This window comes from Chinchilla lanigera, unplaced genomic scaffold (genome assembly GCF_000276665.1).
Source record: "Chinchilla lanigera isolate Chin_1 unplaced genomic scaffold, ChiLan1.0 scaffold00162, whole genome shotgun sequence".
Taxonomy (NCBI): Eukaryota; Metazoa; Chordata; class Mammalia; order Rodentia; family Chinchillidae; genus Chinchilla; species Chinchilla lanigera.
This window is the reverse complement of record NW_004955563.1, coordinates 1599821-1624483: the sequence shown is the minus strand read 5'-3', so window position 1 is coordinate 1624483 and position 24663 is coordinate 1599821. Positions and strand designations below refer to the sequence as shown.

General features: G+C 58.7%; 4 protein-coding genes and 2 long non-coding RNA genes across 10 annotated transcripts; 4 read left to right on the top strand and 2 right to left on the bottom strand.

Moving 5' to 3' along the window:
- The first annotated feature begins 42 nt into the window (after window positions 1-42).
- Window positions 43-6863, top strand: Stxbp2 (syntaxin binding protein 2). The gene is made up of 19 exons (XM_005413173.2): window positions 43-148; window positions 1309-1358; window positions 1599-1680; window positions 1959-2035; window positions 2244-2322; window positions 2410-2513; window positions 2624-2772; window positions 2977-3061; window positions 3152-3282; window positions 3386-3493; window positions 3708-3765; window positions 3885-3950; window positions 4069-4149; window positions 4505-4643; window positions 5007-5116; window positions 5603-5698; window positions 6107-6192; window positions 6309-6466; window positions 6727-6863. The coding sequence occupies exons 1-19, from the start codon at window positions 112-114 to the stop codon at window positions 6810-6812; spliced, it is 1782 nt and encodes a 593-aa protein (XP_005413230.1). The 5' UTR covers window positions 43-111; the 3' UTR covers window positions 6813-6863.
- Window positions 6864-6965: 102 nt separating this feature from the next.
- Window positions 6966-11463, bottom strand: LOC106147459. Its single transcript, XR_001232371.1, has 3 exons — window positions 10818-11463; window positions 9453-10109; window positions 6966-9258 (listed from the first exon to the last, which is right to left on the bottom strand). It is a non-coding gene; the product is annotated as an uncharacterized LOC106147459 (long non-coding RNA).
- A 2399-nt stretch (window positions 11464-13862) lies between these two features.
- On the bottom strand, window positions 13863-14903 carry LOC106147460. Its single transcript, XR_001232372.1, has 2 exons — window positions 14780-14903; window positions 13863-14348 (listed from the first exon to the last, which is right to left on the bottom strand). It is a non-coding gene; the product is annotated as an uncharacterized LOC106147460 (long non-coding RNA).
- Window positions 14904-15210: 307 nt separating this feature from the next.
- Window positions 15211-16670, top strand: Retn (resistin). The gene is made up of 4 exons (XM_005413172.2): window positions 15211-15323; window positions 15486-15613; window positions 16186-16263; window positions 16437-16670. The coding sequence occupies exons 2-4, from the start codon at window positions 15496-15498 to the stop codon at window positions 16571-16573; spliced, it is 333 nt and encodes a 110-aa protein (XP_005413229.2). The 5' UTR covers window positions 15211-15323; window positions 15486-15495; the 3' UTR covers window positions 16574-16670.
- A 2977-nt stretch (window positions 16671-19647) lies between these two features.
- Window positions 19648-22291, top strand: Mcemp1 (mast cell-expressed membrane protein 1). Of its 2 annotated transcripts, none has more exons than XM_013509163.1 (7): window positions 19648-19999; window positions 20223-20312; window positions 20758-20862; window positions 21031-21081; window positions 21170-21316; window positions 21568-21633; window positions 21742-22291. In XM_013509163.1, exons 1-7 carry the CDS (start codon window positions 19945-19947, stop codon window positions 21753-21755), a joined length of 528 nt encoding a protein of 175 aa, XP_013364617.1. In that variant the 5' UTR covers window positions 19648-19944; the 3' UTR covers window positions 21756-22291. The 2 variants fall into 2 exon arrangements, with proteins under 2 accessions (XP_013364617.1, XP_013364616.1); XM_013509162.1 differs by having other exon boundaries at window positions 19673-19999; window positions 20790-20927.
- Window positions 22292-22798: 507 nt separating this feature from the next.
- On the top strand, window positions 22799-24457 carry Trappc5 (trafficking protein particle complex 5). Of its 4 annotated transcripts, none has more exons than XM_005413168.2 (2): window positions 22799-22891; window positions 23838-24457. In XM_005413168.2, exon 2 carries the CDS (start codon window positions 23850-23852, stop codon window positions 24414-24416), a length of 567 nt encoding a protein of 188 aa, XP_005413225.1. In that variant the 5' UTR covers window positions 22799-22891; window positions 23838-23849; the 3' UTR covers window positions 24417-24457. The 4 variants fall into 4 exon arrangements, with proteins under 4 accessions (XP_005413225.1, XP_005413224.1, XP_005413223.1 ...); XM_005413167.2 differs by having other exon boundaries at window positions 22834-22960; XM_005413166.2 differs by having other exon boundaries at window positions 22835-22964.
- The last annotated feature ends 206 nt before the right edge of the window (window positions 24458-24663 follow it).

The window sequence follows — 24663 nt, the reverse complement described above, 5'->3', positions numbered from 1 at the left end:
GCGCAGGGGGCGGGGCCCGGGTCGCGGGGCGGGGCCCACGTGGATGACTCGCGGGGCCACGCCCCCACCTTGGGACAGACCCGGAAGCGTCGGAGGCGCTCCTAGGGGAAGATGGCGCCCTCGGGGCTGAAGGCGGTAGTGGGAGAAAGTGAGTTCTCCTCTGGGGCGGGGCTCCGGTTCCCAAGGGGGGGGTTAGGGGCGGGGGGCGCAGGGACTCCGGAGGCCCAGGACTCCGCTGGCGGGGATTTGGGGTCTTGACCCTCGAGGGGGCGGACAGGGGCCAGGTCCCAGCGGGACGCCAGAACAAAGTTGGGACACTGGGCTCTGGGGACCCAGTGGGGAGCCAGAGGGGCCGGTAGCGGTGGCGTAGACTGGAGCCCAGGCTCCTAGGGTGCTGGCCGGGCAAGGGCACAGATCGATCCCCCCTCCACTGCTCCTGCGGCTCCCGGGTCTCTGGGTCGGGCAAAGTTCGGGACTGGACCTGGGGGCCACATAGCGCGCTGGTCAGCGATTGCAGGTGGTTTTGGGGGGCGTGTCCAGGCCCCACGAGAGTGATGTGGGGGGCACCTTCCCCCAGGCCTTATCCCTGGAGCCCCTTGCAGCTGGAGGGCCCGGGGCCCAGGTCTGGAGGGAGGGGTGAGGACGCCCCTCCCCCACGCCAGTGGTTCCGGCCTCAGCTGCTCCTTCCGCCCCTGCGGTCCTGATAACAGTGGACATGACGCTGGCCAGGCCTTTTGCGGCCACCCAGTCCCTTCTCCCAGCTACTTCCTCAGGGCAGCACACCCAACTCTAAAAGGAGCTTACTATAGAGGGGCTAATGCGGAGATGGGGGGGGGGAAACACAGCCATGATCCCACTTTACAGGTGAGCAAACTGAGGCATAGAGGTTGCCAGGATGACCAGGGACATGCACTTGAGTGGAAAGGGACTGTGGAGATGGAGTGGGGTTGGGCTGAAAGCCCCAGAGCAGAAAAAGTGGAGGCGTAGCAAATGGGGAAGCAGAGAGCCCAGCTCTGGAGGCGGCGGAGTCTGTAATGAGCCCCACTTTTCCACCCATGAGTGCATCCCAGACATGAAGTGGCTACTTATGTCCCAAGCTCCGTGCCACTTAGGCTCTGAGGGTGCGCAGGCATGTTCACTGTCCCCTCAGAGCCTCAGTTTCCCTGCCTGTAAGTTGGGGTGAAGCCAGGAGCTATCTCTCGGGACTGAGAGGGGAAGTGAGGGGGAGTTCAAATAGGAGTCCAGCCCTAAGGGGGTGTGGTAGGACCAGAGCACTGGCTCCCGGTGCCCTCCCTCTCTTCCCTGCAGAAATTCTGAGCGGAGTCATTCGGAGTGTCAAAAAGGATGGAGAATGGAAGGTAGGGGGGAGGCAGAAGCCTGGCTCCCCAGTCCACGCCCACTTGGGAGGGAGACCCTGCCTTTGGGATCTCCAAGAATTCCTTGGGAAGGCTGCTGGTCCACTGGGGCGGCATTGGCAGGGCGGCTCCTGCCCACCTAGCCCTTGAAACTTAGTTCCCCTTCCTCCCCGGGGGCCAGCGTGGTCTCTTCTGCCTGCGTGTTGCCCATGGGTCCATCTGTCTGTCCATCCGCCCGGACAGGTACTCATTATGGACCACCCCAGCATGCGGATCTTGTCGTCCTGCTGCAAGATGTCGGACATCCTGGCCGAGGGCATCACCAGTGAGTAGACGCTCTGTAGACGGAACCTGAGTGTGGGACCCCGAGGGCACAGCCTGTAAGTGTGAGCCCCAAATGTGCAGACCCTGGCTGTAGTCTTAGGTGAGTGACCCTCTATGTGTGCAGCTCTTGCTTAGGAATCTAGGTTGTGCAGCCTCCCACACATCAGCGCCGTGCCCCGGGCACACAGCTCTCCTGATCCTAACCTGAGACCGCCATGTGTTCCTGCCCCCACCCCACCCACCGCCGCCCACACGTGCCCCTTCCTCTGTTGCTTATAGTTGTCGAAGACATCAACAAACGGCGAGAACCCATCCCCAGCCTGGAGGCCATTTATTTGCTGAGCCCCACGGAGAAGGTGGTTACACGAGTGAGCCTGTGAATGTGTGTATGCGCGTGTGTGCGTGCGTGTGGGCACAACTGTGCACGTGGCACACACGGTGCCTGCGGGCGCCTGTGCGTGTGTCCCTCTGGGCACGTTTGTACGTGATGTGGGATGGGCAGCAGCCAGGGAGACCGGCTGGGGGGTGCCCAGTCCGACCTGAAGAGTGATGTGCACTCCCCAGTCGGTGCAGGCCTTGATCGCAGACTTCCGGGGGACCCCGACCTTCACCTACAAAGCAGCGCACATCTTCTTCACCGACAGTGAGTGAGAAGAGTTGGGAGCTTGGGAGGCTGGGGGGAAGGGGCGTGGTGTAACTCTGGTCTGACGGCCCGTTCTGCCCACCCCAGCCTGCCCTGAGCCCCTGTTCAATGAGCTGGGCCGTTCTCGCCTGGCAAAGGTGGTGAAGACGCTGAAAGAGATCCACCTTGCCTTCCTCCCCTTCGAGGCGCAGGTGCAGCCCCGGCTCGTCCTGGGCGGGGTGGGGTGTCTGGTGGGGGCTGGAAGTGAGGGAGGTGTCAGATGTGCACCTACACTGGTGGCGCTGGCACCTCTGTCCCCCAGGTGTTCTCCCTGGATGCCCCCCACAGCACCTACAACCTCTACTGCCCCTTCCGGGCAGGGGAGCGGATGCGGCAGCTCGAGGCGCTGGCCCAGCAGATCGCCACACTGTGCGCCACGCTGCAGGAGTACCCGGCCATCCGCTACCGCAAGTGGGGACCCAGCCCAGCCCTGTCCCCAGTGCTGCCCTCTGACCTTGACTTCATCCCACATCCGGCCGCTAACTTCTCTGCTGGCACCAGCCCGGTCCCCACGCTGGCCCCGACCCCTACCTTCAGCCCCAGTCTCGGCCCCTAGTCTGTGCCCAGCACCCCCAGGCCCCGTGTGTCCTGATGCCCACTGTCTGCCATCTCCAGGGGCCCGGAGGACACGGCCCAGCTGGCCCACGCCGTCCTGGCCAAGCTGAACGCCTTCAAGGCAGACAATCCCAGTCTGGGCGAGGTGAGGGGGCCCTGGGTAGGTGGGGTGAGCCGCGTAGAGGAAGGGTTAGGAACAGGCCGTCATCCTCGCTGCTGCCTCCCTCCTGCCCAGGGTCCGGAGAAAACCCGCTCTCAGCTGCTGATCGTGGACCGGGCAGCGGACCCCGTGTCGCCGCTGCTGCACGAGCTCACTTTCCAGGCCATGGCCTATGACCTGCTGGACATCGAACAGGACACGTACAGGTGGGCGGGCCGCAAGCCCGGCCTCCCGCCACCACTGCCCCGCGCCGAGTCCCTGGTCCTCGCCGCACGGCCCTGACCCCGCATCCCCGCGCTGCCTCTGCAGGTACGAGACCACGGGGCTGAGCGAGGCGCGGGAGAAGGCTGTGCTGCTGGACGAGGATGACGAGCTGTGGGTGGAGCTTCGGCACATGCACATCGCCGACGTTTCCAAGTGCGAGCGCCAGTGGGGCTGCTGGGGTGGGAGCCCTGTGCTGTCCCCCGGGTGGGCCTGCTCCGAGGCCTCGGGTCCTTAGAAGCGCCCCGCCGTGAGCCCCGCCCACCCGTAAGCCACACCCCTCTGCCGGACTCCCGCCCCTCCCACCTCTCCCCGCCCAGCGCACAGCTTGGCCCCTGCCCCACCTCACCCTGCCCTCCCCCGTGGCTAGGAGGGTCACGGAGCTGCTGAAGACCTTCTGTGAGAGCAAGAGGATGACCACGGACAAGGTAGGAGCCCGCCTACCTCCCTAGGTCGCCTGGCGAGGGGGCGGGGCCCCAGCCTGCTTCCTGAGCCGCAACCCCGACCCCCACGGGTCCCTGGCCTCACTCCGCCGCCGCCCCTACAGGCCAACATTAAGGACCTGTCCCACATCCTGAAAAAGATGCCGCAGTACCAGAAGGAGCTGAACAAGGTGAGCCCGGCCGCTCGGGCTTCGTCCCCACACTGCCTGGGGGCCCGGACCTCCTCTCCAGCCTGTCCTGCACGCCGTGTTGTCTTGACTTGGCCCCCGTTGTCCCCCGCCCCTGCAGTATTCCACGCACCTGCATTTGGCTGACGACTGCATGAAGCACTTCAAGGGCTCGGTGGAGAAGCTGTGCAGCGTGGAGCAGGTGGGGCGGGGCGCGTGGAGGGGCGGGGCCCCAGGGAGCGTGGGCCCTTGGGGGCGGGGCTTGTGGGAAGGGGTGGGGCCTGGAGGGGCGGGGTCTTGGAATGGGCGGGACCTCCGGGAGAGGCGGGGCTTTGGGGAGAAGCGAGACCAGCGTGAGGGGTGGGGCTGTGGGAAGTGTCCCAGGGCAGGGCAGTGGCCCCTGTGCGGGTGGGCAGGACACTGGGAGACCTGCTGCACGGGGGAGGTGGGGCCCAAACCCAAAACCTTTGCCTAGGACCCTGGGGGTGTCCTTGACCGGCCACCTCACACTCGCCCCTGTCTTCCCTCGCAGTTAACTGGCCTCTGTCACCCCGTAGGACCTGGCAATGGGTTCCGACGCGGAGGGTGAGAAGATCAAGGACGCCATGAAGCTGATCGTCCCCGTGCTGCTGGACGCCGCCGTGCCGCCCTATGACAAGATCCGGGTTCTGCTGCTCTACATCCTTCTGCGGAACGGTGGGTGTGGGCAGGGAGACCTAGGACACCACACACCCGCGTGTCTCGGCAGTGCTGGGAGCCTTCCACCCTTCTGCCTCCTGTCAGATCCCCCAGGTCCCTCTCTGGGCCCAGTGAGCACCTCACGAGCACCAAGTGCCCTCCTTTGGCAAGGAGACCCCAGACCACTTGCTGCTAGCAAGGGGCCTCACCTCATCGCAGAAGTCCCCATCGATTCCCTCAGGGCTGCCCAGTTCCCGTGACACAAAGCACCCCTGATCCTCACTCTTGGGGCTCCACCAGGTCCTGGGACCCCCGCCCCACCCCTCCTGCCCTCTTAATGAGGGCCCCACTGGGCCCCCTCCAGCGCCCCTCTCCCCCCAGGTGTGAGCGAAGAGAACCTGGCCAAGCTGATCCAGCACGCCAACGTGCAGGCCTACAGCAGCCTCATCCGAAACCTGGAGCAGCTGGGTGCTGCCATCACCAACCCTGGGGTACGACGTCGCCAGGCCCTGTGTGCAGGGCGCGCAGGGAGGGCATAGGGTCACAGAGCAGCGGGCCAGCCCAAGTCCCGGGTCACGCCCTGGGCCACAGGGGGAGCAAGGCCACTGCACTGCTGGTCCTGGCCGTGGTGCATGTGGTGGGTGTGGGCCTGAGCGCTAGGGCCAGGGGCAGTGCCCCCCACGTCGGAGGGCAGGGCACACTGACTCCTGGATGCCTTGGGGATGCCCCCCCACCCCGCCTTCACACTTGCAGCTTCCTCGCTGGACTCCGCTTAGCTCCTCCGCCTCTCTCTGGGCCTGGCCCTGCTTCTCCACAGCCCTCCAGCCTCCTCTCTTTCTCTTCCCGTCTCCCGCGCTCGCTCTGGTTTCTGTCACTTTCTGTTCCGTGCACCTTCTCCGTCTGCACAGCCCCCTGAGCCGCAGTCCTGTCTGTGACCCTCTCCTCCTCACCCTCCACCTCCTGCCTGGCCCGCTCAGGGCTCGGGGACCGCCAGCAGACTGGAGCGGAGGGAGCGCACGGAGCCCACCTATCAGCTGTCCCGCTGGACTCCGCTCGTCAAGGACGTCATGGAGGTACCTGGGGGCTGGGGCGGCCCCCCTGGGCCCGGCAGCAGCTCAGCCTCCCAGCACTAAGCCGCAGGGCTTAGTGGAAAAATCCCTCATTATTGCATTCCCTGGTGCCCAGCCTGCTCTGCTGAGGGGGGCACCGGAAGAAGCTGGGTGGCAGCACTTCCTCTGTACCCACCGGCCACCCCCTCTGTGTCCCCTCTGCCCTTGCCCCCATCCCAAGCACCCCCACAGAGCCCCCAGCCGTCCTGGGGCCTGAAGGCAGCAACCTCAGGGGCCCAGCCTGTCCAGCGTTGGCTCCGCATCCCATGGACCTGGGATGCCTGGACTCTGAGGTCTCCGAGGGGCAGGAGGTGTAGGCCACTCCTGTCTGCCAGGACGCTGGCCCCTGAGCCTCCCCCTCTGGCCACCTAGGATGCCGTGGAGGACCGGCTGGACCGCAAGCTGTGGCCCTTTGTGTCTGACCCTGCCCCCGCGCCCAGCTCCCAGGCCGCCGTCAGGTGGGGGTCCGGGGACGCCCTGACTCCAGCTGGGCCTGTGTGTGTGTGTGTGGGGGGGACATGTGTCTTGGCCCGGCCTGACCGCTGTCCCCACCCCACTCCTTTCCTCCCCAAAGTGCCCGTTTTGGCCACTGGCACAAGAACAAGGTGGGTGTGGAGGCTCGGGCTGGGCCCAGACTCATCGTGTATGTCCTGGGTGGCATGGCCATGTCGGAGATGAGGGCGGCCTACGAGGTGACCAGGGCCACTGAGGGCAAGTGGGAGGTGCTTATTGGTGAGTGGCCAGGCTGGAGTTCCAGGGGATGAAGATTCTGGGGGGTCGGGCTGGGGCTGGACTCTGGGGGCCCCGGGGCTTAGGTTCCCAGGGCTCGCGGGGGTACGGGACCCCTGTAAGCTTCCAGACGCCTGTGTCCTTAGGCAGACGGGGGCCTGGGTGGCTGGGGGCAGGGATGGGCCCTCTCACCGAGACCCCGGCCAGGCAGGGCCAGCGGCCGAGGCAGCACCGGCCGCCCTGACCCTCTCGCCTCTGCCCAGGCTCCTCTCACATCCTCACGCCCACTCGGTTCCTAGACGACCTCAAGACCTTGGACCAGAAGCTGGAAGAAGTCCCCCTGCCCTGACCTTTGCCCGGCCCCTCCCTCTGCGCGGAAATAAACTCCCTCTCCCCGCCAGCTGGCGCCCGCCCCTCGCTTTCTTTCTGAGGGAGCCGGCTGCCCCTCCTCGGCCCTCGGGGAGGCTAAGAGCCTGGCTCTGGTTTGACAGTGGGCAGTTCCAGGATTCACTCGCAGTGAAGCCTGGCTGCCTTGCTGGTCCCTGTCCCAGCAGCCACTTTGCAGAGCAGACAGCAGGGAGTGTGGCACAGCTGGTGGCACGGTGTCACTCCTTTGTCACTAGGCTTCTCCTGGCTGCTCTCTGGTAGGAGTGGTAGTATTGTGGTTATTTGAGACAAAGTCTTACAGGGCTGGCTTCCAACTTGGGATCGTCCTGCCTCAGCCTCCTAGAGTGCTGGGATTACAGGCAGGAACTGGTCCCATGGGACCGGCAGCACAGAGGCTGGGTTGTCTCTGGCTTCAGGGATCAGACCCTGCGTTCAAGCAAGGATGGTCCCATGGCAGACCCTCCCTGCTTCTTCTAAGCTCCAGGGTGCTCCTGGCTGCAGGACTTAGCAGAGCCTTCAGTGGGTGTATTTGCTAGGGTTGCAGTCACAAAACAGACTGGGTGGCTTAGCAGAAGTTAAGGTGCTCTCCTGAGCACCTGACTAGCTGAGCTCTCTTCCCTCTTCGTCCTGGTCATCTCTCTCTATATGTCTGTGTCCTGATTTCCTCTTTGAAAATTAAAAAACCTTCATGGGTTTATTTTAAATTCTTAAAGCATTTTTAAAAAATTAATGGGATTCCTTTGGGAAGATTTATACATACTTCAATCCTTCTCACCTCCCTGCCCCCTCTTCGGGTCCGCATTTAATTTCCTCTTCTTAATTATCTCTGTAAAGGCCTTGTCTCCAGCTAGTTGCTTTATGTGCAGGGGGTTGGGACTTTCGGGTTTGAAGGTGGGAGAGGATAGGAGAACCCGACCCTCTGCCCAGACGGTGGAGAGGCAAAGGCTGCGCTCTGCTCCGGGGCCCACGAGGCTTCTTTGCCCACACTGTCTGGGCAGGGCAGGGGCGAGGAAGTCGCCTCCTGGCGGAGCGCTGCTTTTTGTCCTTGCGTCGCCTTTAGGGCACCCAGGAGCTTGCTGAGGTTGGGGTCATCGATCCTTCTAAGCACACGGGGCAATCTAAGAAAAACTGCACGCGCCGTCGTGCAAGTGGGGCCCGAGGCAGGCACGAAGCACCGTGCACCAGCAGTGCCGCGGTGAGGAAGGATCTTCCTGTCTCAGCCTCCCCAGCAGCAGAGCCGCACTGCGTGGGGCAGGGATGTGGGAGAACGCAGGTCCTCAGTCCCTGGTGGGGGGCGGGAGTTGGTTGTCAGCCCCACCTTAGCACATGCGTCGCGGACGCCAGGCGGCACTGTGGCCCAACTTCCCGGGCTTTGACCAGAGCCTGTCAACGCGGCTGGGGCTCGGGTGACCCTAGAGGCCCCGGAGAAGTAGGGCAGGGGTGACGCTGGCTCTGAGCGGAGACGTGGTCCCTTAGGCCGCCTCCGCGCGTGCTACTTCCTCACGCCTGGTGATCTCGTGTTTCTGCTTCAAAGAAGACAGCCTGCAAGGGTCCAGGGCCCCGGTGGGCGTGGCGGCGGCTCCAGTCCTCCAACCCGCCCCGTCTCTGCACCCCAGGAGGCCGCCCCCGCGACTCCGTTCCCCTGTGTGTCCGGGTAGGAATTCCTGATTCCCGACACACAGCACCCTGCTGCCCCGCCCCCCGCAACGCACCCCCTCCCCTTGAGCCCAGGCGCCCCAGAGGCCCCTGCTTCCTGTCCTGTGGCATCCTCGCTCCGGGGTTCTCGCTCCGGGGTTCCCTGCCTGCCCCGCAGGATGTCCCGCGCCTGGGTTTCATCGGCTGATCCCTCCTAATGCACATAACTCGCCCCGCGTTCTCCTGTAAGCGGGTGTGAGAACCCCAGCCCCGGTCACAGATTCCACTGCAGGCAGAATCGTGCGACCCGGCTCACATCAGGGGGTCTGGAAAGTCACCCAGCTGTGACTCTCCGCTGGGCTCAAGGGTGTCCCTGGTACCCAGGAATCTCCCCATAGAGGTGGTGACAACCGTCGCTTCTTCGCCCGATCTCCCCCTCCTCTGCCCTTCCCTCTCTCCTCTCTCTGCAGCGCTACAGTACTGGGACTGCAGCCCAGGTGGTGCGAACAGTAGCCAAGGGCTCCACTGCTGAGCGCACACATCTTCAGCCCTTTTCAATTTTATTTTTGAACAAAGGTCTCGATAAATTGTCCAGGCTGTCTTTGAAGTTGGGATCCTCCTGCCTCAGCGTCCTGAGTAGCTGGGATGCAGGCGGGCACTATCTTGCCCGACTCCACCCGTCGTCTGCTGAGGATTGTTGCTGGCCTTGTCCTTCCTTCCCCGGGAATAAAGTGCAGTTCTGGAACGAACTTTTCCTTCCCTCAGCAGCTCAGCTTGTATGGAAAGTAACAGCGGATTTTCTTTTCCTTCCTTCCTTCCTTCCTTCCTTCCTTCCTTCCTTCCTTCCTTCCTTCCTTCCTTCCTTCCTTCCTCCCTCCTTCCCTCCCTTCCTCCCTCCTTCCCTCCCTTCCTTCTTTTCTCTTGGGAGACAGTCTTGCCATGTACTTCAGGCTGGCCTCGAACTCACAGAGATCCTCCTGCCTCAGCTTCCTGACTGCTGGGATAACAGGCACACGCCCATGCTGGCTGACTTGTTCAACACATCAGGTGCTGCGGACGATTGTTTAGCTCGGGGAGACGCAGGCTTCAGACACCAGCACGAAAACTTGCTGAACCTTTAGAAGCCTCAGGGTCCAGGGTGACCAGGTGCTGCGGGGGGAGGGGCACGGAGGAGGCGGTGGCGAGGGGGAGCCCACAGACCCTGGCTGCCAAGGGGGCAAATCGGATGTGGCTGGGACTTGCAGCATGGGCTGGTGGCTCCCGGCAGAAGAGGAAGCGAGGTGGCTCAATCAACCAAGGAGAGCCGGTGTAGGGGGCCACAGGGAAGAAAGGAGTCGGTGGCGCTGGGCCCCAGACGTGGAGGAAGCGGAGACAGCTTCCCCTTTTAATTTTTTTTTTTTTTTTTAACGAGAAAAAGTTGCTCAAAATCTTAAAAACACAAATTAACCAACAGCTGCTACCAAGAACATTGTGAAAAAGTGTTGGATGAGGAAACCGCCCCAGGAGGGGAAAGGTTTTGCTCCAAGGGGGACGCACGACGGCTGCCAGGGCCAGGCCAGCAAGACAGGACCAGGTGTGCGTGGTCCTTCCTGGGACAGCTGCAAGCCCAAAGGTTGGAGGGGTTCTGGAAAACAGAAAACAGAAGGCGTGACTTATGAGATCTTTACCACATTCCATGTCCTGTCCAGCATAATTGATGCAGCGTCACATAAAGCAGGCCTGTGGGGCGTAGGGGTGCACACTGGTTATCCCAGTGTGGGAGGGGAGGCTGAGGCAGGAGGATCACGTGAGTTCAATGCCGTCCTGGATTACACTGCAAGACTGTTTTAAAAAAAAAAGGGGGGGGCTGGGGATTTAGCTCAGCGGCAAAAGTGCTTCCCTGGCAAGCGCAAGGTCGTGAGTTCGGTTCCTGGTACCAGAGAAAAACCAAAAAAAAAAAAAAAAAAAAAAAAAAAAAAAAAAAAAAAAAAAAAAAAAAAAAAAAAAAAAAAAAAAAAAAAAAAAAGAGAGTCCTCACTGTGGCCCTGTGAGATCATTAATAGTAATGCTCCAATCTTTTTCATTTTTTGAGGCAGGGTCTCACTATGTAGCTTAGGCTGGCTTTAAACTCATGGTGACCCTCCCGCCTCAGCCTCCTGAGTGCTGGGATGACAGGCGTGCACCACCACACTTGGGTACTCCAATCTCACACTTTGGGAAACCGAGGCTTAGAAGAACTTCTCTGCTTGCTCAAGGCCACTAGGAGCTAGACTTGATCCCAGGAGTGTTCCTCATGCACAGTCACCCAGAAGCCTTTTCTTTAGTATTTAGTTTGAGACAGGGTCTTACTCACTCAGTAAGCTGCCTAGGCTGAGCTTGAACTTGTGACTCTCCTGCCTCAGCCTCCACGAGTGCTGGGAAGACAGGGCTGAAGATCATTCCTGTCCCACACGGCTGTGCTGGGAAGCCCAGGTAAAGTTCAGGGTCTGTGTTCAAGGGGTTTGCAGAAACGTTGGGGTTTTATAGAAAAAGGGGAACAAAGGCAAGACTGTGGGTTTGTGTCACCGGCAGCCGGGCCATCCTGTGCGAGTCGTGGTCTGGCTGACCTGCGTTCAGGGCGGCCTGTGGGTCCTGGGAGACAGCGTCGCAGGGCATGATGGGTGGGGGTTGCAGTTCCCATGTGGGGCCATGGTTCCCGCATGGGGGTGGACGTGTCCCGGGTGGCCTGCGGGCTCTGCTTTCCCGGAGTCCGGGGTGGCTGAAGGGTTAGGACAGTGGCCGGGTCCTGTGGCATCGCTGTAGGGGACATTGAACACACTGCTGATGTCCCTGCAGACCCTGGAAAGCGGTTTACTTACTCCTTTTTTTCTGTTTTGTTTTGTTTTATTTTATTTATTTGCCAAACGCATGGCAACCCTCCTGCCTCAGCCTCCTGAGTGCTGGGATGACAGGTGTGTGCCACCAAGTCCGTCTAACATTTTACTTACTGTCATCCTGATGTCTTCAGCCTGAAGAGAGGTGAGACAGGCCAGGTAAAATCGGAGTGAATAAGTGGACCTGGTCCATAAGAGCTAACACAATTATGTGCAGAGCTGACCCCAATTTTAGAGGGATCTCCATACTGATTTCCATAGTGATGTACCAGTTTACACTCCCACCCGTGAAGTAGGGTTCCTTTTTCACCACAGCCACACCAGCGTTTGTTATTGGACTTCTTAATGATAGCCATTCTTTCTGGAGTGAGATGGAATCTGTGTTGTTTTAATTTGCATTTCTCTAATAGCCTGTGATCTGACCATTTTTCCACATGTTTATTGGCCATGTGTGCTTCTTTTGAGAAGTGTCTTCATTTCGCTTGGCTGATGTTTGATTGGGTCTGTCATATGGGGGGTAAATTTTTGAGTTCTTTATATATTCTAGGCATTCGTTTTCCGTCTGAGTCATAGCTGGCAATTTTTCCACATTTTATGCTCTACAGCATGTTGGTTGCTTGCTGTGCAGAAGCTTTTTAACCTGAGGATCCCATTTGTTGATTCTCAGTATTATTTCTTAAGCCACTGAGGTTCTGTTAAGAAAGTCCTTGCCCGTAGCCATGACTTCAAGAGCTGTACCTGTCTTATCTTTCAGTAGGCTCAATGTTTGTTTTTAACGTTTGGATCTTTGCTCTATTTTGATTTTCATTTATTACATGGTGAGAGAGAGGGTCTGGCTTCAATCTCCTGAATATAGAGAAGGCTTTGACTTTTGTTTTCCATCATTCTCTTTGGAGAGGAAGCAGTGTCAGGGATTCTTTTCTGATTTGCTACAGGCGCCGGCCATCCCCACCTCATCACCAGGGCAACAAGTTCCTATCTAGTCAGGCAGCCAATCAGAAGCCTGGATTTGCTCCGGAGGCTAGCAGCAGTTTCTAGGCTTCTGAGTGATTGATGATTGACGCAAGTCCTCTTTGTTCAAATTAGATTTCAAGGACAGAAGCATATTAACAGGAGGCGAACAAGCCATTGACAGTTGTAAACATTCATAAAGAAAACCAGTATATGAGGCAGAAAAATCCTACGTGGCTTCATGAGACAGAGACTTTTTTCTTGGGGGCTTTTAGAAACTCTTGTTTTGCCTAACTATACTTTAAATGATAAGCGCTGGCTCTTACAAAATGGCTTTTACAAGAGGCAGAGGGAGTGGGAGAGGGGCGGGGGAAGCGGGGAAACAAGAAGGCAGATGTGTGATGTACAGGCACCAGCTAGCTGCCCGTGAGGGGTTCAGTCACTGTGTACCGCAGACATGGACAGATACAAATTTAAAAAACAGGCATTTGATGGTGATGGCGACATGACTGTATGCAGAAGTTCACTCCCTAAATGACACAATAAAACCTGACTTATTCGATAGACTCTCCTTTTTTATTTTTTTGGTTTTTCTCCGGTACCAGGAACCGAACTCACGACCTTGTGCTTGCCAGGCAGGCGCTTTTGCCACTGAGCTAAATCCCCAGCCCCTTGACAGACTCTCCTTAAGAAAAACAAAACATTCACACAGCAGGCAGAACAGTTTCCGTAGTGTGGTGGTGATCACGTTCGCTTGACATACAGCAGGCAGATATCTACATGTACATATATGTATATGCCTACATCATCTGTATCATCTATGTTTACATCTATGTCTACCTATTTTAGACTCTGCTCAGGGAACACAAAACATACAGCAGGAAAATATATCTATATCTACGTATCTACATCATCTATACATCATCTATATCTATACCTATATCTTTATCTATACCTTTGTTAAAACGCATCTAACCAGGCACTTCAAAAGGTATATTCTATGTAAATTGTATATATTATATGTAAATTGTACTTCCATAAAACTGACTTTAATAGCATGAAAAGGTACAAATTCCCTATAATGAATGTGATCATTGTGTGTACCTAAATTATACCAATAAACTTAAATTAAAAGAATAAAACATTTTTAAAAAACTGATTTTAAGAGTCTAAGTATGTGACTATTCTGTTATTTCTAGGATTTTATTTGATAGCATTAGATGTGAAATTGAGGTCAGTAGAGCTCACTTTTACTGGTGGAAAGTGGTGAAATAGAAGGATTTTAGTTTTCAAAAGAGAAGGGATACATCGCTCTTTCTTCCCGCTGTCCCAAAGGTTTTCAAACTGGATCCCCAGGGGACTCTAGAGGCACCACCCAGCACCCTGCTAAACACTGTTCATTTCTCCTGAATCCTTCCAAAGCTTTTATCTGAAAAGTTCTCTGCTAAAAGCTTTGAAAATTAGAGTCTTCAAAGATGATCTAAAAATTAAGACAGATTATTTTTCTGGTACAAGGGATGCAACCCAGGGTTGCACTCTCCAGGTAAGTGCTCTGCCACTGAGCCACCCACCCAGTCCTCCAAAAGAGTTTATTTTTCTTGCACAACTCTTTGCTTCTTGGCCGTGTCTAAGGGTCTTCAAGCTGAAGGGATGAGCTGGGACTCAGGGAGGGGGGAAAGTGGGGCAGAAATTGAGCCCCAAATCTAGAAGGGTCAGACAAGACAGAGCCCTGTCCCAAGCAGGTTCCTTGCTTTCCTGTCTTAGTAGTTCATGTCCTGTCTCTTAAAATCAATACTCTCCAGTCTGCCTCAGGACCTTGGGACATGCTGCGTCCTCCACTACAATCCCCTCCTTAGCTTGTTCCCCCAATGAACTCTGACCTGTCTTCCATCTTCAGCCTTCTCTTCCACAAGATCCTTCCTGAATTCATTCCGCATGGGGCCAGAGAATTAGGCTGGAAGTTCTCCTGGAACCAGGTCCTTCTCCTTCCAGGGGGGAGGGTACCCAAGGCTGTCAAGCATTCTGGTGGTATCTGTCTGCTCGGCAGCCAAAGGGTTTATCTAGGGAGAGCAGTGTCTGTTCATTCCTGCTGCATACCCAGTGGTCAGCACATGACAGGTGCACAGCACATAGCGCCCCATTTTGGACCCTTGCTGCTTTTACACAGGGATCTCATGCCTCCATATCGTGGCCAGTTAAAGACACTGCATGGCTGGGTGTGGTGGTGCACACCTGTAATCCAGCACTGGGGAGGCTGAGGCAGGAGGACTGCCATGAGTTCAAGGCCAGCCTGCACTACACAGTGAGAAGCTGTCTCGAAAAAAAATTTTCTTTTCCTGGAGATTATGGTGGTGACGGTTGTAGAACAACGTGAATGTCCTTAACACCCACTGATTCGTACACTTAAACACGGTCAATTTTATGGCATGTGTATTTCTCTAGGTAAAAGTCCATTGTGTTGGAAACAAACAAACAAAAGTAATGTAACCACCTTGCTTGCCTAGCCGGCGATCCTACAGAAGCTGGTGGTGTGGTCCATGGAGACAGTGTGCCGGTTTCTCTTGAGGGTAAGCCCACCGAGGGGGTTAGGCAAGGTGCACCCACTCCCAGGAGCCTTTGCGTATGAACGTGACACCCGATGCCCGCTCAGGGCGGCGCATGGTCTCGGCCGGGTGTGCGCTGTCCTCTCCGGCCTTGAATGCAAACGCTTGTTTCTCTGCCTGTTTCTCAGACCACAGCTCCTGGACTCATCTCTGGGCAGCAGCCCTGACCAGTGTCCGGATGCAGCGGTCACCTGAAGCGGGATATTGCGGCAGGGAGGAGGGTACATTCCCCCCACCCCCATCCATGAATCTGCTCCAGGGGTTCCTGTTGGCCCCGGATGTGGGCAGAGCCCCGGATGTGGGCATGGCAGGCGGCCCAGGTACTTATTCCACACCCAGAGTAAATTCCACACCAGAGGTCTCTGAGGGAGAACAGTGGCACAGGAGTTCCTACCCCAGAACTGACTGTGTCTTGCTGAGCTCACAGGGCAGGTGAGTGATGGCCTTTTGTGCCCACGCTGGAGTCCCGGTCCCGGGCCCAGAGGCAAAGCTGGGGCTCTGTCTTCATCCCCGCGGGCACCGTGGGTTCCGGGTCCTCCTCTCCTGCACAGAGAGGGCCTAACTCGGAGGGGGGTGCCCTGTTCCCTCTGGCAGCCCCTGCACGATGAAGGCTGTCTCCCTCCTCCTCCTCTCCGCCTTGGGGCTGCTGGTGTCCAGTGAGTCACTGTGTCCTGTGGACGAAGCCATCAATCAGAAGATCCAAAGCCAAGCCAGCTCTCTCAGTGAGGACCTGACCCGGCCCCCAGTCCAGGCCCAGGGAGACCCAAACCTTCGCCTCAAGCCAACCCCAGCCCATCCCAACGCTCACCCCAGCCGGGCCAGCCCCATCTCCAGCCAAGGCCCAGACTCAGCCCAGCTCCCCAAGCCATCCCCCAACCCGCCTCTCAAACCTCGCCTTCCTCCAAAGCACCCAGGTCAAGGCCCAGGGCTCCTGGCCCCTCCCCAGGCCTTTCCCGGGGGAATGTGCTTTTCTTTGGGCCTGAGGATTGAACCCAGGGCCTCCAGCATGCTGGACAAGCGCTCTACTACTGAGCAAGGCAGCAGTGCATTCCCAGGGAAACTTTATATTCTGAAACAGGGTCTCACTTAGGTGCTAAGTAGCCCAGGCTGGGCTTGAAGTTGCAATCTTTCTGCCTCAGTCTCGCAGACAGCAGGGATTACAGGCCCGCACCACCACAGCTGGCTACAAGGAAGCTTTAGATTCTCTGCCTAACTCCAAGTCACCAGGGCCCCGGGGGCACTGAGGGTGAAGGGGCAGCTGGGTCTCACCGGTGGTCCTGCCCCTCCCGTGCAGTTTTAGGGGATCTGAAGAACTTGGACCTGGACTGCAGGAGTGTCTCCTCCAGGGGCAATCTGGCCACCTGTCCCTCAGGTGAGTACACATCTCCTCCCATGTTCAGCTCCAAAGGGGCCAGAAATCCCCTTTCCTTAGGACCCCGGGGTGTCCAGGCCTGCAGCCCTGTCCCCACATCCGGCACCTCCACGCCCAGCCCCCCTGCAGCCTCCCCGTTCCGGGTCCAAGCGCCCCACCCGGTCTCCCTGCAGGCTTCGAGGTCACTGGCTGCGCGTGCGGCATGGCCTGCGGCTCGTGGGACGTGCGCGCGGGGACCACATGCCACTGCCAGTGCGCGGGCATGGACTGGACCGCGGCGCGCTGCTGTCGCCTGCGCGTGGCCGCCTGAGCACAATGGCGTGGTTTGGGCGGGGCTAACGAAGCGGGGCGAGCCTGGCGGGGGGCTGGAAATAAATAAACCAGGAGATGAGGAAGAAGGCAGGGTACGTGAGGCTGTGTGTGGTTTCTTCAGCGGCGCGGGGCACCGGGGTTGATCCGGCCTCCCAGAAGAACCACCTCCTCCATCCTTCCCCGGACCTTCCCGCGCCTGCTTTCCTCCTTCCCCGGTGTCTCCCAACTCTTCTTCCAAGAATGGGGCCCCCGCATCATCTAGCGTCACCCCAAGCTGAGGCTCCTGGCTGCCGGCGGGAGGGGACGCGAGTCTCAGCGTGGAGGCCACCTTGAGGGTCACCGTGCGTCCCAGGCCCCCCAGGAGCTTTCTGGTGCCTTCTCCGTCACCCCCAACAGGGAGGTCAGGCTGGTCGTAGACACCTCCAGTAACCACAGTGTCAGAAGGACCCGGAGCCCTGCGCCCTGAGCCCCTAACTTCATGCCCCCAACAGGAGGAGGGACCCCCAACGTTACAGGCAGAGTCGGCAGGGAGCAGGAGGGGTATCTGCCGAGGCTTACCGAGAATGTCTGCCTGGGGCTGAGTCACAAGTTCACGTTTCCACAAGGGCAGGTGTACTTTCAAAGTTCCAACTGGCCGTACCCAGGGCACTTGCTCCCTGTGAGTACTAGACCTGAAAAACCAGCTGGTTCAGTGGCCCATGCCTGTGATCCCAGCTACCCAGGAGGCTGAAGCAGGAGGTTCTCGAGTCTGAGCTCAGCCTGGGCAGCTTAGTGCAAGACCTTGTAAGAAAAAAAAAAAAAAAAAAAAAAAGAACGAGCTGGGGTGCAGCTCCGTGTGAGATCCTGGGTTCAACCCTCAATACAGCAAAACAAAATAAACAGAAGGAAAAAAAATATCCATCCAGAGCAGAAGACTTCCTGGCTCCTTGTATGCTTAGAAAAGAGCATGGTACACAATAGGCACTCATAAATGTTGAATGAATAACCATACATGCACTGAGATATGTCACTCAGGGGCATGTACCGCATGTATACTTATGCACGGCCACACACAGAGAGTGCACAATTACTATGGCACTACAGGTTTTTCTCCTTCGGAGAGGGTTGAGACAGGATCTCCCTTTTTAGTCCAGGCTGGCCTTTATCTCATGGTGATCCTCCTGACTCAGCCACCCAAGTGCTGGGATTATAGGCAGTGCCAACATGCCTGGCGGACACATTTTCTTTTTCTTTATTCTTTCTTTTCTTTAAAACTCCCCCTCCCTCTTGGACACAGTCTCACCATGTTGCTCAGGCTGGCTCCAAATTTGCTATTGTGTTGTCCAGGCTTGTCTTGAACTTGAAATCCTTCTGCCTCAGCCTCCTGAGGGCTGGGATTACAAATGTGTTTTCTATTTGAAAAGAAAATCGAGATTATTATTCCGTGAAAGGAAGATGCTGGCCAGGCAACACTCTGAATGTTTCCTACATGACATGGCTGTTTGCAGGGCTCCAGTTTAACAGCTACTTGTTCCTGAAAGGAAGTCCAAGTGCACGTCTGTAATCCCAGTGCTTGGGAGGCTGAAGCAGGAGGAGTGCCACGAGTTTGAGGCCAGCTTGGGCTACATAGCGAGTTCGAAGTCAGCCTGGGCATATAGTGTGACCCTGTCTTTAAAAAAAAAAAAAAAAAAAAAAAAAAAAAAGAGGAAGGCTGCTGAGCGCTAGGGCAGGGTCCCAGACCAATCCAAGCCAGAAAATACCTCAAGGCTGAAGTCCCGCCCCCGCAGCTGTCCATCAGAGCAGAGCCCGCTTCCAATTGGTCCGTCTCCTAGGGCTGTTGTAACCCGATGACTGACCTTTTTTTCTAAGACCTGGTGTAGTGGAGCTGGCGTCGAATCACTATTACATTGATTTTTCCTGGGGAGACAGGATTTGGCAATGTTTTGGAGACAGAACATTATCGTCACTGGATCGCAGTGACCATTGCAAAGCTACTGTGAATGTAACCACACAGCTTAAGCCAAAATACAGGGGAACTCACTTCCTACACTCGATCCGAAAGTCTTCTACTTCTCATTTTCCTTCCAGAGAGAAAACTAACACTTGAAATATGGCCGGTGTGAAGTAGGGAGTGCCTGAGGAGAAACACATTTTTGAGCTCTAAAACTGGGTCATAAAACAAACACGGAGAGATAAGGAAAAAAGATCAACTGTAAGCTACCTTATTAAAATTTTTCAGTTATTTTTATTTTATTTTTTTGAGATGGGGGGGCCTGTATTTCTATGTTGTCCAAGTAGCTGGTTCTGGACTCCTGGGCTCTAGTGATCTTCCTGCCTCAGCCTCCTGAGTAGCTGGGACTGCAGATGTGTGCTGCCACACCTAGTTTCATGAATAGCTTTTATTTTTTGAGACAAGGTCTTGATAAGTACTGCAGGCTGGCCTTGAACTCAGTATGTAGCCCAGACTGGCCTTCAATTTGCAGCAATCTTCCTGCCTCAGCCTCTTGAGTGCTGGGATTTGATTTAAAAAAAAAAAAAGAAAGAAAGAAAGAAAGAAAAGGGAGTTTGTTTCTCCCTCTGGGGTCTCCAGGAAGAGGTAAACTCTGCCTGCAGGATCCCACCAAAGCAGAGGGTAAGAATGTGGTCTGACCTCAGTCCCAAATGTGGGTATGGAGTTCCAGGGTTAACTGAATCCAGGGCCTCTGCACTGAGCTACATCCCTACATCCCCAACCTCCCTTTGTTTATTTGGAGACAGGGTCTCACTAAGTCACTAAGTTACCCAGGCTGGGGTTGAACCTGCCATCCCTACTGCCTCAGCCTCCCAGAGTACTGGGGTTACGAGTGTGTGCCATCATGCCTGGATTCACAGGGCCTTAAAGAAGAAGAACTGGAGTGGGGGGCTGTGGGGTGGGACTGGGGCTCCAGGAAGGATGATGTCAGAGGAACCCAAAATCCTACCTCCTAAACCACAGCCCTCACCCGCCCAGCTGAGACCCTGGGGCCATCAACTTCTCTACTGAGACAGAAGACGGAATTCACCCAGGAAGTCTCTGTCTACACACACACACACACGCACGCACACACGCACACACGCACGCATACACACCTTCCTGCACAGTTCCTATTCTGAGTCTAGGGGCTTCTTTTCCTTGCTGTCCCTGAGACACAGGTCCTCTTAGAGCCCCTTGAGTGTGGCGGGGCAGTGAGAACATCCCAGGGGGGTAGAGTCCCGGATCCCCGAAAGGAGGAGGCCGAGCCTCATTTCCTTTCCCACCCCGAGATTTCCACATCGGAAGCCCCACAGCTTCCGGTGGGCGGGGATGTGTGGACACACGGGCAGGTTGGGCACCATGGAACCTTCCAGATCGGCGTGAAGCAGCAGGTCGCAATGCAAGCAGCGGCCTTCAAAGACAAGCACCGGGGGGAGACGGGAGGCAGCAAAGGTCAGGAACCTGGGGGTGGGAAGGGGGGGGTCTGGAAGGTGGGCTCGGATGGGAGAGGATGACGGGGACAGCGGTGGGCACCGGAGGGCTCCGTGGTGCCCTGGCCACAGACCCCCACATACACTGGCTCTGCTACCCATGGAACACCCCTAGCAGTGTTCTGTGTTCAGCGTTGGGTGCATCTGGCAGTCCTGCGCAAACCTTCTCCCCAAATCACACGCAGATGCCTGTGACCCCGAGTACGAGAACATCACCTTGACCTGCAGGGACCGGAACCAGCCCAAGGGTGGTCATCCAGGACCCCTGAAACGAGGTGAGCGGCCACTGCCTGCCCACAGCCCCCCAGCTTGGGAAGGGGCACTGCGGGGAGTGGCAGTGAATGGCGGCTTTGAGGACTGTGGTGTGACAGTGTGGGGTAGCTTTCCGGCGGTGGTGGTGACGGGGTATCTAAACCGCTCCTGCGGGTGCTGTGGGAGGCACCGGTGAGTGGTGGGGAGACTGTAAGTGACAAGGCGGGTTGATGGGGAAGGAAGAGGTGACAGGGCTGCTGAGGGTACGGATGAAACTCCTTGGTGGTGACACTGTGGGCAACCAACACCGACGCTGCCGGGTGTGCCAGTGCCGGTGGAAGCGGGTGGCGGCGGCCGAGTTGCTGATGGTGATGGTGAACGTCACTGACGGCCCCAGCTGCCCAGGTGTTGGAACAGTGAGCCGCTGATGGTGTTGGAGAAGTGCTGATGGTCTGGCCGGTGCTGCAGGCCCTGCAGGTCACCTGGCCTCTCTGCCCCAGCCCCAGCCCAGCCCAGGTCACCCTCAGACAGTGCCCAGGTCCCGGTGTGGCTGCAGAGGTCCGTCACGAGCCTGTACGTGTTCCTCACCCTGATATTTCTGTTCTGCATCGCGCTTTCTGCTTTGGTCCTGGTGAAGAGTGAGTGTTCTTGGGGGTGGGGTGAGCCGGGGGACCCAGCGTTTCCCCTAGACCCGCTGCCTTCCTGCTGGCTCTGCCCCCAGCCCTGCCCTCTCCTAAACAGCCGCTGAGATGTCCAGGGAGATGCTGAGCCTAAAAAGGGAACTTTCCAACAGTGAGTGCGGGTTCTGTGGGAGGCCCGCGGGGCTTGGGGGTGCTCAGGAGAGGGGTGGTCGTGCAAACACAGCATCCCATGCCCTCAGTCTCAAACTCAGCGCTGGAGTGCCAGGAAGAGCAAAGGAAGGGCTGGATCAAGGTCCAGCGCCACATCCAGGAGGTCACCAGCAGCATCGTCACAGTCCAGAACCAGGTTAAAGCCGCGGACCAGAGACTGAAGCCGGTGCCCACAGGTGCCCTCCGCAGAGCTGCCCTCCCCCGAGTGAATCTGTTCTAGCGCCCAGCACCGGGCGAGGAGCTCAGGGCTTGGAAGGGGCAAAGGATGAGACTGAGTCTCTCACGGGCTACTTAACACTGTCCAGAGCCCTGACTACAGGACTGTGGGGAGCCCCAGGCTGGAAGCTGTCCTGAGGGAGCTCCCAGTGGAAGCAGGGGATGTCTGGAGGGACACCCCAGCATCACTTGCCTCCCTCTCTCCCACCAGACATAACACAAATCAAACAAAACACACAGAAAATCCTTGAGGCTCTGGAGAAGAAGTCAAACACACGTAAGCCGGGGTCCAGGAAAGTGGTAAGGGTGGGCGCAGGCGTGGCCTGCGGTCTTTGCGGGGGGCGGGGGGTCCGCCTGACTCTGATTTCTCCCTCCCCGCTCCCAGAGCCCGCTAAGTAAGAGCACACTGCCGTCACAGCCCGGCGGACAGGATTTGCGGCCGCTACTGAGATGGGAAACCAGCTCCCCCAGCCAGCTGCAAACATGCCCCTCAACCCATCGACAGAGAGCACCGTGTCAGGGTGAATGAGCGTGGTGGGGTCGTGCGCGCCCCTGTGTGTGCCCACGGAAGAGCACTTTATGGAGGGCGAGAATTTGTGTTGTGGGCGTGAATGTGTGTGTTGTGTGCATGTCCGTGCCACATGTGACACACACCTGTGTGGCATGACATCCGTGAGCACAGGCATTGCTCGGTGCGCGGCTGTGTCAGTGAGGACCCCACGAGCGTGTCACTGCGTGTCGGTGCCGTGGGACACCGGCCTCCCAGTCGGCACACGCAGCTCCTCGCACCGCGTGCTGTAAGTGCAGGTGTTGCCACGTGAGCCCTGTCATTCCGTGGCTGCGTGAACGGGTGTGTTCAGATCACACGAGTGTGTCCACTTTTTTCTGCACTCACGTTTCGTGATTCATAAAGATAAAAATCAAGGGGAAACAACGTGGTTTTTGACCTGTTCTTGGAGCAACTCGGGGGAGCTGGGGGTGGCAGGTGCGAACGTACTTGGACGGGACGAGTCACCCACTGGGCGTGGATCCATCGTGGGGAGCCCTGGGGCAGAAGGGTGGACAAGAATAAATGCCCCGCAAAGGTCCTGTGTGCCCGTGCCCTGGAGCGTGTGCCCAGCGCAGGCAGCGGGATACAAATGTCTCCCTGGGTGCACGCGGCTGCGCGGGTACCTAGGAACTCCTAAGCGTGTTCCCGAGGGTCCCGCACGCTCATGCACGTAGTTGGGACCGGAGAACTCGTTCCGAAGCTCACACACGCGGCCCCGGGACAAGTGATATGTATTGATCGCCCTACGTGCGCCCTGAGCAAGTGACCACGTGCGCCACAGCCGCGCACAAGTAACTGCCCGGAACCGTCGGGCACCGCACCGCCTCGGCAGCAGACCACCTGCGCACGCGCGCCCCCCTGCGGCCGCTCCCAGGCGCCCCCGCGCGCGCCCCGCCCACACGCCCGTCCCGCCGCGCGCCTGCGCACGCAGCGCCTTTTACGGCGCCGTAAAGCAGCTGGGCCCGAGGCGGTGCCGCGGTTCCGGGTGAGACCCTGCCGGCGGCTGACCCCCTACCGGTGGTGCGCGTCGTCTCTTCCCGGCCCTTCCCCGCGGGTCTGTACGTACCGAGCCTGCTTGTCGGCTTCCGCGGGGCCCGGCCTCTCCCCTTTGGCCCGCCCTGCGGGTTGGGAGCAGGGTGGGTTTCTCCCCGGCCTTGAGGACTGGGGCGGGGTCTTGGGGTCCGGGCTGTCGGAGTCCGGCCGTGCGGCGGCGCAGCCCGCTACCCTCTTCGCCGCTGGGCTCGGCGCTGCCTCTGCCGTCGTCTGCACCCGGGGTGGGGGCGCCCGGGGTCTCGGGTCCCCCGCCCCACGCACACCCCGGGGTCATCGCGGATCCCCGGGACCCCGCCCGTGCGTGATGGGAGCCACGTTCCCTCTCCCCTTGCTCCCCCAGGGTGGAGGCTTCACCCCAGACGCGAGGAGGGTGGGGGGGCCCCGGCAGCCCCACTTCCCTCTGCCCCGCACCGCCCTCTCCTGGCGCCCCACGTCCCGGCGGGGCCGTGTGCCCCGCTGGAGTTTCCCACCCTCCAGCGACTTTCCTGAACAGTTAGGGGGCGAGCCCCCAGCTTCTGCTCTGGCCCCCTTTTTCAGCACCCACCCGGGTCGTGGCGGCGGGCTTCCCGCGAGGCCGATCCCAGCTGCCCACGGGCGCGGGTTCTCTCCCCGTGCCGCCCTCTGGCCCGGCCCGTGGATCCCCCGTCGCCCAAGTCCCCAGTCCCCGATACACCTGTTCCCTTTCGCCCCGGCTATTCTGGCTTCCGTCAGGGTGGGCGGGAGAGTTGCCGAGAGAGAGTGGTTTGTGCCGGGAGCGCAGCGCTGGTGCAGACGGACAGGGTGGCATCGTCCCGGGGCCCCCTCGAGTTCTCCCGCGGGTCTCCGGGTCGGAGCCGCTCCCCGCGGCCCTGACGCTGGGTGCTCTGTTCTCCGCACAGGGCGGCCGAGGCATGGAGGCGCGCTTCACGCGCGGGAAGTCTGCGCTGCTGGAGCGCGCGCTGGCGAGGCCGCGCACCGAGGTGAGCCTCAGCGCCTTCGCGCTGCTCTTCTCCGAGCTGGTGCAGCACTGCCAGAGCCGCGTCTTCTCGGTGGCCGAGCTGCAGGCGCGCTTGGCCGCGCTGGGCCGCCAGGTGGGCGCGCGCGTGCTGGATGCGCTGGTGGCGCGGGAGAAGGGTGCTCGCCGCGAGACCAAGGTGCTCGGAGCGTTGCTGTTTGTCAAGGGGGCCGTGTGGAAGGCGCTCTTCGGCAAGGAGGCCGACAAGCTGGAGCAGGCCAACGATGACGCCCGCACCTTCTACATTATCGAGCGGGAGCCGCTCATCAACACCTACATCTCCGTGCCCAAGGAGAACAGCACGCTCAACTGCGCCAGCTTCACGGCAGGCATCGTGGAGGCCGTGCTCACGCACAGCGGCTTTCCCGCCAAGGTCACGGCACACTGGCACAAGGGGACTACGCTCATGATCAAGTTCGAGGAGGCTGTCATCGCCAGAGATCGCGCCCTGGAGGGCCGCTGAAGCCCTGGGAGATAAAGGATGCAGAGAGCCTGCCTTCCCAAGTGTGTCTTGTGTCTTGTGTGGGGGCCTCAGACATCTGCTCAACACCTCGACCCAGGTCCCTGTCCCCAGCTAGTGAGAGAGGCCAAGGACCAAGGATATTTCATCCCCGGGAGGAGGGGAGGGTATGTGGGATTTGGCTGCTGCTTCAGCCTTGCTTGGGCTTTCAGAGAAGGCTGGGGAGCTGGATGAGCCCGGTGGGTAGGCC